Genomic DNA, 18,666 nt, shown 5'->3' on the forward strand with positions numbered 1-18,666 from the left:
GGCTTTGCTGGTAGACACCAAATTAGTTGCCATTAAACCAAGATTACTTTTATTGCTTTTTAATGTGCAGATTATTGATTTCCATTGGTTATTTTCTTCTGGCAGTGCCTGGCTAATTAATGCTCACACTAAGTGGCACCGCCAGAGGGTTTGTGCTGTTTGTGTGGTTTAGATTTTTATTCCATTTTATCTCCTGAAACCTGTTGCATGTGCTAAAATCTATCAACAGCTGTCATAGTGTTGAAAGGAATTTGAAAACACTGGAGTTTTATGTTCCCTGAACCTCTTTTCTCTTTCTTTTTCCTATCCATTCATTTCCAAATATTTAAATAAAAGCTCTTCCTACCTAAGCTTCAACAGACTGATGATAAATCTTATTTCCATTCTAAGTGAAGATGGCTTAATTTTCCAGGAGCTATAAAGGAAATGCCAGCATTTGTCACTAATGGGTTGACTATATCTGTTCTCATAGTCTGAGCAGCTTTTGGGGAAAGATCGTTGGGGAAAAGTGAAGCAAAACTCATTATTTCCTTTGGAAATGTTGACTCTAATTTGCTCCACAACCTTTACCTTCTCTGTTGGAATCTTTTTGTGCATAATTTGTATAGAAATTGTGTAGAAAAATTTCATACATTAGATAAATTTCATTGCTCTGTGTCATGAAACACTTTTTAAAATAATTTACTTTCTGAATGAAAACAAATTTCAGCTAGAGAAGAATTTAGGGGAAAGGTTTGGTTAGATTTGTTGGAGGTAGAGAGTGCTGTAAATGTATGTACATATTTTTGGGGATGAGTTGAGGCCTGATTTCTTGGAAATGTGATTCTTTGTCTTTCTGGAGCCTTTGCAAATGCCTTATTCCCTTACGGAATATACAGTTCTTCTGTAGATTTAAACTGCTTCCCAAGTAATGCTAAAAAAGAATCTTTAACTAACAACAGAGGAAGAAACAAAAACTACAGGATGTGCTGAATTCAGGCTGTGATGTTGTTAAGTTATGTGAGAGAAAAAAAATCCCAAACAGCCCCCAAAACTGTGTTATCAGATGCAAATCCCCAATATAATTACTGAGTTCCGTGGAAGCTGTGTTGTTTTTAGCCCAGCTGTGGGTGAGCACAGTGCAGGTTGTTGGTGTCCTGTGGCAGTGCTGGAGACACAGAATTTTTATTTTAAAGCACATTTAAGCACTTCATTTGGAAGGTAGTTTGCAGCTCCCAGTCTTGCTGGTCCAGTCCTGGAGCACAGAAATTGCAGTTGGGATTTGTAGAGTTTAGTGGAGCTGATGAATGAGCTTGGTACCACACAGTGAGATCCCTAAATGAAAAGCCAATTCCATGCAAGTTCCATCCATGGAGAAATACATCTTCATCTTTATTGTTTCCTTTCCTGCCAAGGGCACTTTCTCTGCATTTCATTGCTATGTAACTTTAATTTTCAGAATTTTTACAGTTAACCTTTGGAAGAGTGACCAGGCATGTTGAGTTCTGGTTTTGGTTTTTTTTTTCTTTTTTTTTGCATGGGGTAGGTGGGGTTGATTTGGATTTGAGACGGGGATGAAAGACTTTGTTTGGATTTTTTTCTCTGTCTTCCTACACGGTACTAAATGAATGGAGAAAAGAAGTTGAAAATACCAGTCTGTCATTAAGGCTGTCAAACCCTAAATCAAGAAAAGTAGCAAGAGAATTAATGTCAGCACTCAGGCAAAATGCAGTGCTGCTTCCTTAGGCATTCCCTTCTCTGGGATTTACCCATCTGCCATTCTGTACATGGAAAAAGATGTTGGAAAAGCCAGTGGTGCTCCGTATCCTGAAAACGTGGCAAGGGGAGGGGAATGGCCAGATTAACATTTGAGGGAAGGGAGGCGTGATGAGCTGGTCCAAATCATTCCTCAGCTTAAAACAAAGCAGTAATGAGACTTCCAAGGGCGGTTGTCCTCAGCTGAGAAAAGGTTCTCTTGAGTTATCCTACAATGGAAATCCAAAAGGAAAAATTCCTGGCTGTTTAAAGCTCTGAGTGCCTCCCAGTCTGCTTCTGCTAGAGGTCCTGGGCCACAGTAGCAGGAGCCTGTCAGAAGCTGCCCTGCTCAGACTTGCTGAATTATTGGACACAGGAAGATAATGGAGGAAAAAAAAAAAAAAAAAAAGCCAGAAGAAAACTGCCTCTGTGCTGCTGGCAGACAGAAAGATTTCTGACCTTCTCAGGCTTGTTTTCATTTTATTTACCTCTTAATTAGCTGGAAGCCCTTTAAAACTGAAGAAAAATGAAAATAATATTTTCTTTCAAGGCTTTTAGCTGGTGCTGAAGATGGACATTGCAGAGGGTTTGTTTTCTAATGCTCCCCTTGGCACTTATCCCATCTGTGCCCTTGAACAAAGTGTTTATTCCCTGTATCCATTCCTGTAAATAAAAGAATTTCTGAATTTAGTAGATAAAAGCTTTTAGCAGCCACATGAAGCGTTTGCCACTCAGTGGAGGATAAATTAAGGAGTAAGGCCAGGGCACTGCTCCCTGTTGTTGTTGTGGGTGCCCACAGCACCAGCTTGTTCCCAAACTGATGGGAGTCGTGGAGAATCTCGTTCCCAACTCAGCTGGGAAAGGCTGGAATTAAACTCTTCAGAGAGCCAAAGGCTTTTAGACCCAGCTGTGGAACTGAGGCAGCACAAAGCCTTGCACTAAAGACATTTCACTTGGATCTCTTTATTCCCAGCTTTTGGATTAAAGAGCCCTTCCTCCTTTCCTTCCCCCTCCTGCTGCTCGGGGGGAGAGGGAGATGTGATTTCAGAGATGGCTGCATCACTCCCTGCTCTTTGGAACTTAACTGCAAAAAATCATTTTACTGGGAATGTTGGAAGCATTTTTCCGCCTGCCAAATGTTACTTCTGGATACGAGACACCGCCTGGGGGAGGCTGATAAATGAATTTCTCTCATTTCCTGGGTTTTGCTTACAGAGCTGCCACACACAGAACTTCTAGTGGAAGTTTGTAACTTGAAATTGCCACAGCTCTGGAGAATTGGTTTGCTTCAGTTTTTTTGAACAGCCCTGCTGGTAAGCCAAGCCTAACCTATCACTTTGAGGAAGAGGGCTTACTGCAAATTGGGAAGCCAAAATTAACCCTTGTACCTGTGATCCGGTGCTGAATCAATATTTGATCGCTTTAACAAGAACTGCAGTTGTGTGTTTGTATTTAAAGTCAGAAATTATTTCATATGACCTTCCCAGCAGTATTTAGCTTGAAGAAATGGCATCAGCTGTAAAGCAGTGGTTGGCACATTTCTCCTGGCATTTTGGGGACTGGTTATGTCCAGTGGAAGGTGTCCCTGCCCATGGCTGAGAGTTGGAATGAGATGAGCTTTCAGATCTCTTCCAACCCTGCCCTTTTTTCCTTTGTAAGCCAACCAGCAATGCCCAGGCAAGGCCATTTCTAGCTGATTGTATTTGGGATTTCACTCACAGGCTTAGCTTCTGCTCTAGAACAAGAAGTTCCTTGTCATCTTCCCAGTCAAGAGGAGACATTCCAAGCCACCTCCTGGCCAGGGAGCCATGAAGTGACCCCCTGTGGTCCTGAGGACTGATCCAGGCTTTACCAATGCACTCTGTCCTCAAACCTTGCACAGAATCAATGCAAGGTGAGCATTCTGAGGGTGTGGAAAGATCACAGGCGGCACATCCTGAGGTTTGTGAGCTGAGGGTCAATCAGTGGCATCAGCTCCAGAGCCAGAAGGTGGATGGACCTGGTGAGGGAGGGAACAGAGCAGTGTAAATTCATCCCTGTCAGAAAGCTTTAAAGTTCCCTTTCCTGCCTCAGCAGAACCACATGCAGGTTACTTCTGATTATTTTTGATCCATCGAAAAATTACGTTTTCTCTTTCCCAGATCTCCTTGTGACATGGGTTTTACATGCTGGGATAGCTGAGGGTTTGGGGCACTGACTGAGGCTCTGCATTGCTGAGTAGGGAAATGTCTTTCCTGCGTTCCACCATCCCAGGCTGCTCCAAGCCCCATCCAGCCTGGCCTTGGACACTTGCAGAGGCAGCCACAGCAAGACCAGTGTGTTAGGAAAAAAGCTTTTAAACACAAAAAAAAGGTGTTTAGAAACTTCTGCTAGACCTTGAGCACATCAGAACGTGTTATTACAGCACATTTATCATCAGTGACTTGTGTGCTGGTCATGCCTTATTACTTGTCTTGGTTCCTTCGTGCAGTTTGGAGGAGGAGTGCATCCATTTCTCCATACATCAGGCACACTGGAAGCTGCTTTATCAGCTTTTGGACCATGAATATGGAAATCCATTGCCAGTTGAGAATGCTTCCCTGGGCATATTTGCAGAATGGGTTTTGCAGTAGTGGCTCTTCATTGTTAACTGGGAATGAAGCACCTGGAGAGAGATTCCCAGTAAGGGAAGTGGTGGGTGCACTTGCAAAGGGTCCTCTTGAAAAGAGATATTAAAGATAAAACTTTCCTCTCTGAGAATGTTCATAGTGTAGCAGGAAAGGGCCCAGTGACTGTTACCCAGGGAAGCTGTGACAGACATCCCCAAAAGAAATCAGTGGTTTTGATAAACTCACCATATATTTATGTTTCCATTATATTTCCACTGTATATTGTTATTTTTCCATAGTATTTAATATCTTTTCTGCTTAGACTTGTTACTGCATAGAGTCAAAGTTAGGTATGGGGCACTGTTGGAACAGTGAAGTTATTCCAAGGCAGAGTTTTAGGGATGAGCTGTGTGTACAGAGGATTCTCCTCTCCATCTCTTGGGGTGTGAGGGGTTAATTGCCCTGACCTTCTCCTTTTCCAGTCTAACCCTGATTCCACAGTCTGAAAACACAAATTCCAGCCTTTCCACTGCTCTGCATTTCCCTGACAGATTTTTCCAGGCAGGTGTGGCTGTAGGACCGAACCTTGTTGTAGAAAACGACGTGGATTTCTGTGGAAGGCTGTGTGGTGTACATGAAACTTCAGGGCTGTTAGAGGGAAGACGGAAGAAGAAAAAAACATTAAACTTGCATTAATTCCACCTAAAAGGGCAGAGCCTCAGAAGTTTCTCCCAACCCATCAGCTCCCTGCCCTGCCCTGCCCCACTGCAGTGCCCTGTGCATGTTCTGGGGTGTTCCACCAGGCTGCTGGAGGGGAGTTGGTGAGGGAGCTGTTCATGATTACAGACTACAGTCCTCGCTGCTCCTCTGACCTCTTTGCAAGCGGAAAGGACAATCATTCCCGTTCCTCTGCTGCTTTGTTTGAAGTGTGTTGGCTCTGTGGCTCACACCCTCTGAGCCCAGTGCGGTTGGCAGGGCAGTGTCTGCACCAGGCTGGGCCTGGCAAGGGCCTCACAAGTAAACAGCGATTTTGCTGAGCTTCTGAAATGCTAAATGTTCCCAGAATAACAACTGAGCTACGTTATTCTTCTCCACCCTCCTCCAAAAACATCTCCCCATGGGATTATTTGGGAATTTGCATTGCACAGACGTTTTGTATCTTATTTTTGCCCAAATGAGCTTTCTGTTTTGCAGTTTGTTTTTCTCTGTGGACAGAGAGGTGTTCACAAGCACTTCAGGCAGTGTGAGCAGTCACTGCCACCAACAGATATAACTCCTGTCACTCTGCCCAACAGAATGTTTGTTCTCTTTCTTTTCTCAAGCCAGGAAAGTGAGCTTTTGTGCAGCATGTGGTGGGATTGCTCAGAGACCTGATCCAGCAGAGGAATAAGCTCAGTACAGAAAGCTGCTTTTATTTTTTTGCTGAATGAGCTCCCAGGTTGGGTTCACCCTATAATTCCCTGGACTGGAGTTGGTGGGAAGGGAGCAGGCTCTGCTGGAGCTGAGCTGTGTAGTCTGGAGAGTCTGGCATGGCATCTTAGCAAAGTTATTGGATCTGCTTCCAGAATTCATCCTCTAGTGGGCTGTGTACAGCCTGTGGCAAAGTGTACGAAGCAGTTTTAGGTTCTTAATGAGATATTTTCTAGAGAGATACTTTCTCCATCTTTATCCACCTGTTACCAAGTGTTTTGCTAATGTAAGATTGTTTCAGGGACATGAGCTGCAAAATTCCCTCTCTTCCTTTCCAGTGCCGAGCAAGTAATCCAAAGTTTTTATGTAATGACCAGGTCAGTGTTTAAGGCATCAATTAGAAAAGTGCACACCCAAGCCCAGGTGTCCCCAAAACTGCTGAGAGGGGAGGTTTTTTAAAATCCTTTGGGATCTAAACAAGGATCACTGTGAGGTTTTTGAGGAGTCTGACTCACTCAGTTATCAGAGGCAGAAATGCCAGAGATCTGCAGCCTGCGATTTTCACATGGGCATGGGAGGCACATGGAATATGCTGGGTGGGAAGGACCCACAGGGATCATTCAGTACAGGAATGTTGGGAAGGATGAAGCCAGAAAGCCCTATAAATATGATTGCTTAGATTCTGAGAATGTGAAACGTGTAACTGAGATAGAATTGAAAGTAAGTTTTGATGTTTGAGATGTCCTAGCTGCTGGATGCCTAGGAAAACAACCCCCAATGTATGATTTATCCCACACTTGTAACACCCCCCTGGAGTATCAAGTATCTGTAACCCCATTGGCACAACCCTGTTACAGCCCACCTCGAGACCCCTTATCAGGGGGCTGCGAGAGTGGGCCTCTCTCTTCTCTGCTTCTGCCTCTTCTCTGTTTCTTCTGTCTCTTCTCTCCTCTTATCTCTTTGTTTACCTCTTGCATCTTGCTCTTGGAATTTCCTTATCTCTCACTACCCCCACCTTCCAAGGCCATGCTTCAGCTGCGCCTGGCGGCTCTGAGCAAGGCCTCCCATCTTATACAATAAACCCCTTCTTCTAAAACCCAACTTCAGAGATCTCTCGTCTACATTCATCTACACCGTCCTGGAGTCCTCAGCAGCAGGAAGAGGCATATTTCTACACAGGAACACCCCACAATTGTCCAAAGCATTGTCCAAAGGCTCCTGGAGCTCTGGCAGGGTCAGTGCTCAGTGCCCACCTACCTGGCACAGTTTGGTGGCTTTGTGGCTCCACACTTTTGGGACACTGTGCTCCTCTACCTGCCACTGGTGTTTTCATGGGTTGCGTTGTGCAGGTGATGGAATCTTCCGTGCCCTGCTCCACGTGTAAAATCAGAGCAGTTGCCAGAAATCTGCCTTCAAGAATACCTGCAGTCAGACACAGCACTCACCTCACTTGGAAAAGATGCCTTGATTGCTCCCTCCTGCTAATCTCAACTCAGCTATTTCATCATCTCTTGGTCTCTAAATCATCTCAGCCTTGGTGAATAAACACTAAATCCTACCCCATTTATTATGCAGATGATCCTATCATTGTTGCTTGATCACCTGCAGTTCTGCATAAATTAGTTCCTTTGTGTAATGTTTAAATATATTGGTTCATTTTACTTCGTAGGAAGCAAGGACAGAATCTATTGCCAGACCTTTGGAGATAAATGAGGCTGAGAAGGTGATGAAAATTGCCATTAGCAGCGTTCTGGTAAGCAAAACATTGTTTATTTGATTGTAAAATTATGATTTTTCTCCTGCAAGAAGAAATTAGCTTTTTATCAACAGCCTGGGGTAAAGAGTGCCAAAACCATCACCTGCAGCTGCAGTTGGTGCATCTAAGAGCTGCTCTTAGCCCCTCTCATGAGGCAAAACAGATTGTAGTCATATTCCCTGCCTCTGTTAGGTGCTTCACCCCAAAAGCTCTATAGGAGGGATAAAAATTACCCAAATCAGCGCAGAAATCTACACCCTCTACCTTGTCTGAGCCCAGTGACCTCTGCAGAGTCAGGGCTGCCAGGAGTGACCTGGGTAGCTCCAAAAGTGCTGGTGCCTCTGGAGTTGGGAAGCTGGGCTCTGGAGCAGGACAGCTGAGCTGGCCAAGGGGTGAGTGAGGAGAGCTGTTCCCGTGCTAGTGAGGATCCTGCCAGGGCATCCCTGGGGTGCTTGGTGTGAAGGACTTTCTGTCTGTCCTGCACTTGCCAGCACTGTCCTTGCTGCAGTGCCAGCCTTCCTGCCTTTCTGAACCTTCAGCTGCACTGTGTGAGGAGGGAGGTTAATAAACTCCCAGCGATCCCTAGCAGTTATTTCACTGCAAGCTGTATCCAGTCCAAGTGTTTAATTACAGGAGTGGAATTCCAGGTTTAAACAGCCAATTGATATTCAGGGGAGATTCCAGGCAATCTTCCCTTCTGTTTTGCTCCTGCTCACAGCCTCTGTGAATACTAAATGTTAATGTGCATTTCTTACTCCAGCTGTAGAACTGATGAACTGAGAGCTGCAGGAGAGAGGGACTGGATTCCTGGCAAACAGCAGTGGCACACACAGCTCCTTAATCCTGGCCCAGTTCATGGAATGAATGACCTGTTGGGGCTGAGCAGCACCAACACTCACTGCTGCAATTCCAGCTGTGGAATCCTCCCTCTCCCTTTCTCCTTCAAAAGATGCTCATGGATTCTTGAGCCTGAGCACACTGGATGTACTCAGCTCATTTGAATCAGTTCGAATATTCCCATTTCCTTCCCCTCCTGGTTCTTCTAGCACATGTTGAAATGTGCAAGATGCTTCCCAGATTTTGAAAAAAATGGATAAAGCAAAACTTTGGAAAGGATGAAGATATTCAGACATAGGAAGATCTTTATAAAACTTCTATCTTGAAGAGAATGGAAACTTAAAATTCCCTAAAATAGTACCAAGAAACAAATGCACATCTTATCTGTTTATTTAGACAGAATCATTAAGGTTGGAAATGACCTGAATGATTCCATTAAGATAAAATCCAGAAAGACCTTAATGATGCCAAAAGATAGGCTTCTTCATGCCTTCTACTGCTTCTTCAGTGAGAAGAAAAACTAAAGTTACAGCTGTGAGGTTTTTCCTTCTTTAAGAATGTTGGCAAAAAAATCAGGTATTTTACATTTGTAAATGTCCAGTTAGTTCATTATCCTGGCCACAAAGAACTTTTGAATTTCCATTGCCTACTTGAGTAAACATAGATGAGATTATCCAGAACAATGTTCAGCACCGGAAAGATAAATTTAATTATCCCAGTGCCAGCCATGGTTCACCAGCCTTCTCTTTCAGGAAGAAGTCCAAAAGACTAAAGACATGTTGAATAATGTGGCTTTGGATGAAGCCAGTTTGGAAGCCAAGATTGAAAAACGAAAATTGGAACTGGAAAGAAGCCAGAAGAGGCTGCAGACTCTGCAGAGTGTTCGGTAAAGATCATGAACTGATTATCTACTGCAGCAAGGAGTGTGAACATAAAGGATGGAACTGGTGCAAACAGTCCCTCTCCTCCCAGAGGCTTCTGGTGTTCACCACCAATTAAAAGAATTCATTCTGCAGCCATTGTTAGGATCAGATCCTTTGGGCATTGGTACAGTCTGCCAGTAGAATCACAGAGTCCCAGACTGGTTTGGGTGGGAAGGGACCTTAGAGCCCATCCAGTGCCACCCCTGCCATGGCAGGGACACCTTCCACCATCCCAGGCTGCTCCAAGCCCCTTCCAACCCAGCCTTGGACACTTCCAGGGATCCAGGGGCAGCCACAGCTGCTCTGGGCACCCTGTGCCAGGGCCTGCCCACCCTCCCAGGGAACAATTCCTTCCCAATATCCCATCTAAATCTCTTCTACAATTTGAACCCATTGCTCCTTGTCCTATAATTGCAATTCCCAATAATGAGTCCCGCTCCTTCCTTGTAAGCTCCTTTGGATACTGGAGATCTCACAGTGTTCAGGTTTACAGTTTGGGTTGATTTCTGGCCCTTAATTAACCTGCAGGTTTATGCAATCTGCAATCTGACTTAATATTAAAGAAAAAAGAGGAAATATTAGACAAGGGAGTGGTGGAAGGAATGACCTGGATTCACATCCCCTTTTTCTCAGCAGCACTCTGCAGGAAGTGGATTGGGTGGGTGTGAAGCTCTGAGCAGCAGCAGTCGTTTTTGGGGTGCATCAGTCAGCTCTCAGGTGTACTGACATCATCACTTCATCGTACTAATTAAACCTGTAATGGCTCAGAACACTTTTGTAGCAAGTAAGTCCCCAGCAAAGCAGCTGGTTTTTCAGCCATGCTACACACAAACTTTGTGCAGTTCTGGAACAGCAGGAGAATTAATCTAACATTACCTTCCATGGGGGCCAAAATGCTGCCTTTGTGCCTGTGTGAAAGGAGAAGGGAGTTGTGCACAAAAACCTTCTCTTTGCTTTATGTAATTCCCAGGATTGTTTAGTGAGGAACTTTGTCTTGAGCTTTTATTCTCTGAAGCAGCGTGAAACCTTAAAAACAAGAGGTTTTTTGTTTTAGCAGACATGGAAGGGCCGCTGAAAAACCAAAATTGCATTTCTGAATTCTGTATATACAGAGCAATAATTGTAAATATTGTGACTTATAAATATTTATTTATAAATAATTGTGACTCCTAGAATCACAGAATGGCTTGGGTTGGAAGAGACCTTAGCGCTCATCTCATTCCAAGGCCCTGCCATGGGACATCTTCCACTGTCCAGGTTGCTGCAAGCCCCATAAAACCTGGCCTTGAGCACTTGCAGGGATGAGGCAGCCACTGTCTGGGCAGATTTCACTGAGGTCTCTGTGCTTGCTCTCCCCAGTCCTGCTTTCATGGATGAGTACGAGAAGATTGAGAAGCAGCTGGAGAAGCAGTACAGTACTTACCTAGAAAAGTTCCGAAATCTGACCTACCTGGAGCAGCTCCTGGATGATCAGCGACGGACAGAGCAGGAGATGTTTGAGGTAGGGCAGTTTGGAAATGCTCAGCAGGACTGTCCAGCCTGCACATCTTGGCCTTACAACAGCAGATGTTTTAATCCCCTTTTCCAAAGCAGCACGTCAGGAGTTGATGGAGTGACTGGCAGGTGAGGGACAGCCCAGTGGCTGTGGTTGCTCCTGGCCAAGCACAACATTTCCTCAGTTAATGAAGTTAAACCAGTGTAGTGATGGCTCTTGCCAGTCTCTGCACCCCTGACTCATTTTCAGCTGCTGGGTTTTGTTCAGGAAGAATGTTTTCAGAATTCCTGATCTCCCTTTTGCTGCATACAATGGATGTGCTTACTTTTGTTGTCAGTTGTATAAGGGTTTCTCAGCACAAGGCTCTTCAGTCTCCTCAAAGTATCAATGGAAACAGCCAAGACCGTCAGTGAGGAGATCAGATGTGCTGGGATCTTCCTCCTCATACACTTCAGTTTTGTTTAGCACAATTCTGCCTTCTCTTGAACTTGCTGAGTTGTGTCAGTTCAGTGTGATTCTCCTCGTGGATAATCTGCATCTGTATCCTGTTTTGCTCCAGATTTTCTTTGGGTGTTTACTGGACTGCAGTGCTTTCAGCCAGCCTTTTCTTCAGCTTCCAGAAACTTCTTATTTATTGTCATCTTTCTCACTGTCTTCTGTTCTTCATTGAAAACATGTTTGAGTGAATCCTCTCCCCTGGGATCTTAGTGCTGCTGGGTGTGCTGCAGCTGGAATTACAGAATCACAGCATCCATGGGGTTGGAAAACACCTGTGAGACTGTTGAGTCCCACCTGGACCCATCCCCACCTTGTCACCAGCCCAGAGCCCTGAGTGCCATGTCCAGGCTCTCCTTGGACACCTCCAGGAATGGGGACTCCAAACCTCCCTGGGCAGCCTCTGCCAGTGTTTAAAAACCCTTTCCATGAGGAAATTCCTCTGATGTCCAACCTGGACGTCCCCTGGCACGACTTGGGGCCATTCCCTCTCCTCCTGTCCCTGTTCCCTGGGAGCAGAGCCCGACCCCCCCCGGCTGTCCCCTCCTGTCAGGGAGCTGTGCAGAGCCACAAGGGCCCCCTGAGCCTCCTTTTCTCCAGGCTGAGCCCCTTTCCCAGCTCCCTCAGGAATTCTCCAGACTCTTCTCCTTGTGCTCCAGACCCTTCCCCAGTTCCCTGCCCTGGACCCACTCCAGCCCCTCAATGTCCATTCTGTTGTGAGGGGCCCACACCTGGACACAGCACTGGAGCTGTGGCCTCATCAGTGCAGCAAATTAGCACATTGTTAATCACTGCTTCCTCATTCCACCACCACCTTTTGGACACAGGGAACGCCACGCTGTTGAGAAGTTTTAAATATTTTGCTGCATTATTTGATTGAAGGATAAAATATCTTTTCAAAGCTGATGTGGCAGCTTGTTCATCCCTGTGAAGCAGTTTCCCATCAAGCCCCTCTTTTCACAAGCATTGTCTCTGTAGATGTTTTTTCACCTTACATTTGAAGTCAGTTCTAGCTCTCTGTTCCAGTTCTTCACCATATCCTTGCCCCGTGCTCAAGAAAAGTCTTCAATTAAATCATAATCTTGAAGGGAAGACTAAAATCTGTTTTATCCCTTCTGTTCAAATGCTGCTGAGACTTCACAGCCAAAGGAGAAATGCTTTAAACTGAGCTACCTGAAGCTGTTCATGAATTCAAGTGCAGAACTTTGTTAATGAGTCGGTGCTCAGCTCTTCAGGGGATTTTTGTTAAAAGATAATAAGACAAAGAAAAAGCCTTTGTCATTCACGGCTGTGCCGTGATTAGAATATGGAGAGCACACTTTATTTTTCTTTTTTCTCCTTCTTTCTGTGAGACTCCTGGGACCCTACCCATATGGTTTGGCTTGTGATTTCCTAGGATAAGCAGGGAACAATGCTTCAGCCTAATGCAGAATTAAAGAGTATAAAAACCGGTGACAAAAAGATGCTGGTTTGCTTTGCACATTTCTATCAGTTGTACCTAAAAATACTTGGAACATATAAAGGATGAGACTCTGACCATCTCTTTGTGGCAGGAGTACAGTGACTCAGGCAGCCATGAGGCAGCTGCAGAAGCTGTTGCTTTGGTAGAAGAGGAAAGAGACTGTGTGTCTCTGTTTGAGCCAAATATTCGGAAGTGCTGGAGTCCAAACTGGGATTTGAAGTCATTATGAGATGTCAGTCCTCAAAATCAAACTCCAGGACTTGGGGACTGAAAGAGGGTGAAGAATTTCATCTGGAGAAAGCTCTGGAGAAACTTTAGAGCAGCCTCCAGTGCCTAAAGGGGCTCCAGGAGAGCTGGAGAGGGGCTGGGGACAAGGGATGGAGGGACAGGACACAGGGAATGGCTTCCACTGCCAGAGGGCAGGGCTGGATGGGAGATTGGGCAGGAATTGTTCCCTGGGAGGGTGGGCAGGGCCTGGCACAGGGTGCCCAGAGCAGCTGTGGCTGCCCCTGGATCCCTGGCAGTGTCCAAGGCCAGGCTGGGCACTGGGGCTTGGAGCAGCGTGGGATGGTGGAAGGTGTCCCAGCCCATGGCAGGGGTGGGATGAGACAAGCTTTAAAGGTCCCTTCCAACCCAAATCATTCCATGATTCTAACCTGAGTCCCAGCTAAACCAAGAGACTTGCTGGTGCCCTCCTACTTCCAAACCAGTGAGGGGATGCACTGTTTAATCCATTATGGATTGTTCTCTGGCCAGCCTGGAACATAAGGATGTGTCTGTCACTTCTTTCAGTCTTGATCTGCTTTTCAGGTGGTGCTTCCACACTTGGGCTACTTTATGGTGAAACAAAACTGTGGGTTATTACATGCTTTAAAAAAAAGAGAACAATTTGCTCCAAAACAATGCTTTGCATGTTGTCCTACAGTTTATAATCTTGTGTCATTTTCAGCATCAACTGAAGAAAAAATAACAAGGATAATTACATTTAATCTATTTTAAAACACACTCATTCCAGCTGTCAGAAACACTAAAAATTATGTTGATTTTTTTCCCCAACCCTGATTTGTCTTTTGTTCCACCAAACAAATCTTAATTAACTTCTGCAGTAGCAGCATGAGGCAATTCTTTTATCGTTGCTGTGTATTTGCTAAAGAACTTGCCAGCAAAAAGCATCAGGAGTGTAATTAGATTAATCCAGCACTCCCTGTGCTGTTCTGAGCTCTGGTTCCTGGGCCTCTCTCCTTGACTTAGTCCATGTTTTTAGGAGTTTTTGTTCTGATTGAGAGCCTCATTCTGTTGCTGAATAATGAGCCAGATCTGTGCTGCAGTTGGACTCAAGAGTGGTTGGGTGTCCACAGCCACCGACCTGGGCCTGAGTGCAGCTCCTAATTAGGAACATGATTTAAAGATTTTAATTAAGTTCCACTAAGCAGCTGAGGCACTCCAGCCTTCCAGAGCGGGTGGTTGTGTACATTTTTAAGGTGGTTTTTCCATGCTGTGGGTGTCCAGCCCCGTGTGGCTCCTGGTGTTGTCCTGAGCCTCCTGATCCTTTTCCTGCCTGTGTCAGTCACAGGGAGCAGTGGTTGGAGTGGGATCAGTGGGAGGCTCCTGCCAGGCACTGGGCTGAGAAATCTCTGTTAAAAGTTCTGTTGAGTCTGAGCCCAACAGTTCATTGGGGATGAAGTATCTGCTGCTGAGCGCCTGTCTGATGTGAGAGCCCATTGAAATATATGAAGAATACAAAATGATTTGGCCGTTATCACCTGGAGAAGGCAGAAGTCCACACATGACTTGTCTTTGGAGTGGGTTTCTCACGCTTATTGACAACTGTCACGCACTACTTACTCGTGGATCCGAGGAATTTAGACAAGGGCCTTTTGTCTTTGCAGTTTCCTTCGCCTTCTTTACCGCTTTTATTATCCTTCTGTTCCTTTGTGCTGTTCATGGAATTAATCCATCTTCCTGCAGTTCTGTGCCAAGGCAGGGATTTATGAGCCACGTCTCCTCAAAGATTGGCTCTTATTTTTCTGCTTTGTAAAAAGATTCAGCACAGTTAATTCATTTTTACCCTGTTTCTAAGATGGAATAGTTGCAGTGGTTTAGATGCAGAAGCTATTAGAACTTTGGCTGTTCTGAAAAATCCAATTTTCAGGGGTTTTTCAGATTTGGGGGTTGAAATTCTCTCTGGATTATAAATGAATGCCCCTCTTTTAAAGGGCAACACAGACTAATACAGTTCAAAAAGGTGGGTTTGGAATTAGCTTATGTAATGCCAGAATAACTTGGCAGTTTCCTTCAGCATTTGCCTTTTCCCCGGAGAGAATGTGCTTATTCTTTCTTGTGCTTCTCAGAGGACACCCCAGAAGTACTTTCCTCTTCAGCTGCTTTCTCCTAAGGTATTTTCAGACTGTTTTTCTGCTGTTAGTGTGTAATCTCAGCTGAGGAATGCTATGGAGTGGTGGACGTGGGGATGAGGATGTTCTTAGCCACTCAGTCTTTTATCTTTGGTTTGGCATTACTTAAACTGCTTTTCTTTTCATCATTATGGAGTTTCCAACAAGGGCATGTAGTGATAAAACAAGGGAGAATGGCTTTAAACGGAAGGAGGAGAGGTTTAGGTTGGATATTGAGAAGAAATCCTTCCCTGGCAGGGTGGGCAGGCCCTGGCACAGGGTGCCCAGAGCAGCTGTGGCTGCCCCTGGATCCCTGGCAGTGTCCAAGGCCAGGCTGGACATTGGGGCTTGGAGCAGCCTGGGACAGTGGAAAGTGTCCCTGCACATGGCAGGGGCTGGAATGGGGTGAGATTTGAGGTCCCTTCCAAGCAAAACCATTCTGTGATTGATTCTCTGGATTATCAGTGAACAGTCCTTCATGATTAATCATGCAATTCCAAATGAACAGACTGTGTTGTGACTTCGCAACCCAATCTCCCCAAATAAAATCTCTTTTTCATTAAACTCTTTTTTATCAGAGCTTCTGAATATGCACATAAGAATAAACAGGGATATCTGAGTTCTGCTCCACTCTAAGGTACCCCTTGCTCCTGTGCTTTTTGCACTGAACTCTCCCTCTTAAGTACTAAATTCAGCATTCCCACTCTGGCAGCTGTTTGCTGCAATAGCCAGCACAAGGTTAACATGAAAAGCAGCTGGTTAGAGTCTTTAATCTTCTAACTAATGTGCATTTGAATGATGACTGCTTTAAACATTTTACAGGTGCCAGGAGAGCATTCCTGGTCCAGCATTGCTGAATTTTGTGGAATATCAAATGTAAAAGTAAGGACAGGCTGCTGAATTGTTGGTTGCTTCTATTTTGGTCTTTAGTTCAGTGTACAAGGGTGACAGTATTGGTGCATTGAGACACAGAAACCAGTGGGGAGACGTGGAAAAAATTAGAGCAGAGAGAAGGGAATGCACAGAAAGAGAAGGGGCAGTGGAGCGTAGGAGAAAATCAAAAAGAAATTATTGGCTGAGAAATGATGATCACAGAAAGGAGAAGCTGGAGATAGAAGGTGGGAGGGCGTGTGGAGAGTGCATTAGGGAAGATGAAAAGGTTCTGTGTGCATTCATTGCACTGAAATAAAATTCGGCACTCCCCTGCCAGTACCATGGCAACTGCCCTGAGGCAGGTCATGCCTGCCTGCTCCTGGGGCTCTGTTGACACTCTCTCCCATTAAAGCTGTGGGAGAACTTTCTGGGAAATGCAAACAGTTGAGATCAGTTCAATTGACCTCAGTCAGATCAACTCAGTGCTCAAAGATCCGTGCTTTCATAGGGATTATCTGGATATCTGATGTGCCAGGTGGGTGACAAACTTGCCTTAGGATCCCAGATTTGGGGCCGTTTAACTCACAGCTTCAAGTTCTTCATGTCTCACACACTCTAGAGCTCATTTTCTCACCGAGCTAGAGATCAAAAGAGAAATTATTGAATCCCAAATCACTTCCAGGCTTTTCTGAGCAGTGCAAAAATACATATTCTGCCTGCAGTAGCCCCTGAAGGGTAAAGAGGTTCCTTGTGCCTCAGGGCTTGGTGCTGTGGTTGGATATGAACCCCCTGTAAAGGTTGCTGATTCTTTCTTGCTGCTGTTGTAAATGTGGGCTATTTCTTTTATTTCTTTTATAAATTAAATACTCTGCACTTGGGGAAGGAACACAGAGAGGAGCTGGTGAGTTTTGCAGCCAGGGTGAGTTTGTCATGGCAGCAGGTGTTTCTGTGAAGGGTGAGATGTAAGAGCTCTCACTGACAGCATGGCTCGGAAATCCACGGATGGCTGTCACAAAGAGAAATCAGAACTATCCTATCTCGAATAAATTCAGTTCTTAACTTGTCTCACTGAATTTCTTGTGCAGTGAGTCCTGTGGAGAAGAAGCAATGCATGAGAACAATCTCTAGGGCATTCCAAAGTGCTGCCTTGTAGGTTTTGCATCTCCTCTTTATCCAGCTTCTTTTGGGAAGAAGATGAACAAGTGTGTGGTTCATATTATGGTCTTCCTGCCTTCCCTGAATTATCCTTCTGAATATTCACAAAGACTTTAGATGTCAGAAATATGTAACAGGAATCACTTGAAATTCACTCAGAAGAGGAGACACTCAGATTACTTGAAACAACACTGATCAAGAAGATCAATTTCTGTTTTTCCCCAGAGATCAACAGTTAAATCATTGAGAAACATTTAAACGGGGGACTGAAAGAAAAAGCTAAAATAACTCTTAATTTGGGACTGATGTTTGGCGTGCTGCACTAAATTACATAAGCAGGTAGTGTTAAAATGATGTATAGGAAATTGAGGTTTATGCTCTGTTGCAGGTACTTAGTGGGGAGAAGGAGCTGTGAAAGTGGCATTTTGATTTGCATAAACATGCATAATCTCATCAGGTGCAAAACAGTGAGGTCTGAGTCTTTAAATAGGAAAACAATTCTCTGTTTTCTGGCTACCTGAGAGCAATTCCTAGTTGAGTTGTGTGAGATGTGAAAGTGGAACACTGTACAGGTGTGAAAGGTGTCCCTCTGAGATAAATACCCTGGCAGAGGCCTTGGCATGGGCTGGCAGGGGCAGTCACTGCCCTGTGCAGTCCCTGCCTCCTCCTCCCAGAGCTCCGGGATCCTTTGGAGAGGATTCTGATGTTGGGATAACCCATGAGCCCAACTCTGCATTTCAGCAGCTTTGCAGCAGGGTCAAACATCAGTACCAAGGAAATGCAAGAAATCTCAGGGCAACCTGCACACCTTTCTGCCTGGGGGCTGGGGTCATATTTATTTTGCTGGAAATCCAGTTCAGTTCCCATTTGGACTTAACCTTGAGCGTGATGGAGTTCCAAAATCAATGGAAATCTCCATGGTAGGACTCTACATTGTGAGACTCTCCTGTTTTTATTTAAATTTGCTGACCTGGAAAGCTGTGAGCCTGAGTCTCCTCCTCAGACTTTGTTCCATCTGTGAGAGGACTGAGGAGGAACCTGCCCTGTTAAGCAGGGTCTGAGTCCCCTTGGCAGTGCCACATTCTCTGGAAACACCTGCTGGTGGCCATCTTCTACTGGGAAACTTCAGAGTTCATCCTGCATCTCACTTCCTGCTCAGCCACCAGGGTGTTTAAACCAACAGCTCCAGTTTCTTAATCCATAGAGTAAACTGGAGTGGAGCTCTCCTGTGTCCTTGCTGTTCCATGGAGAGGAGCAGAGCTATGGAAACCAGAGGAGCAGGATGTGGAAGGTGAAACCTGCTGGTGTTGTCCATTGCTGGTTGCCCAGAAATTATTTACCTGCTCTTTTGTGTTAAAGAATCCCAGCCCGATGCATGAGCAGTCCTAGAGGCAGTGCTTGTCAACCCCTTGCTAAAGAGGTTTGTCTGCATCGTTACTCACCTGCCCTTCCTTCTTCTCCAACCCACCACAAGGAGATGTTTGAAAACAGTTTTATTCCAGTCATCTCAGGAGTAGGCAGAGCATTGTCCTGGGGAGCAGGAAT

The 18,666-nt window shown here is 45.1% G+C and overlaps 1 protein-coding gene across 2 annotated transcripts in view; it reads left to right on the forward strand.

The window, feature by feature from the left end:
- CLUAP1 (clusterin associated protein 1) overlaps window positions 1-18,666 on the forward strand; it is a 58,251-nt gene that overhangs the window by 9,950 nt on the left and 29,635 nt on the right. For both annotated transcript variants that reach the window (XM_040079506.1, XM_040079507.2), the window contains exons 6-8: window positions 7,402-7,485; window positions 9,078-9,211; window positions 10,608-10,749. In XM_040079506.1, the coding sequence (XP_039935440.1) occupies window positions 7,402-7,485; window positions 9,078-9,211; window positions 10,608-10,749 (360 nt within the window). The remainder of the gene's footprint in view (window positions 1-7,401; window positions 7,486-9,077; window positions 9,212-10,607; window positions 10,750-18,666) is intronic.

Source organism: Hirundo rustica, chromosome 15, assembly GCF_015227805.2.
Source record: "Hirundo rustica isolate bHirRus1 chromosome 15, bHirRus1.pri.v3, whole genome shotgun sequence".
Lineage (NCBI taxonomy): Eukaryota > Metazoa > Chordata > Aves > Passeriformes > Hirundinidae > Hirundo > Hirundo rustica.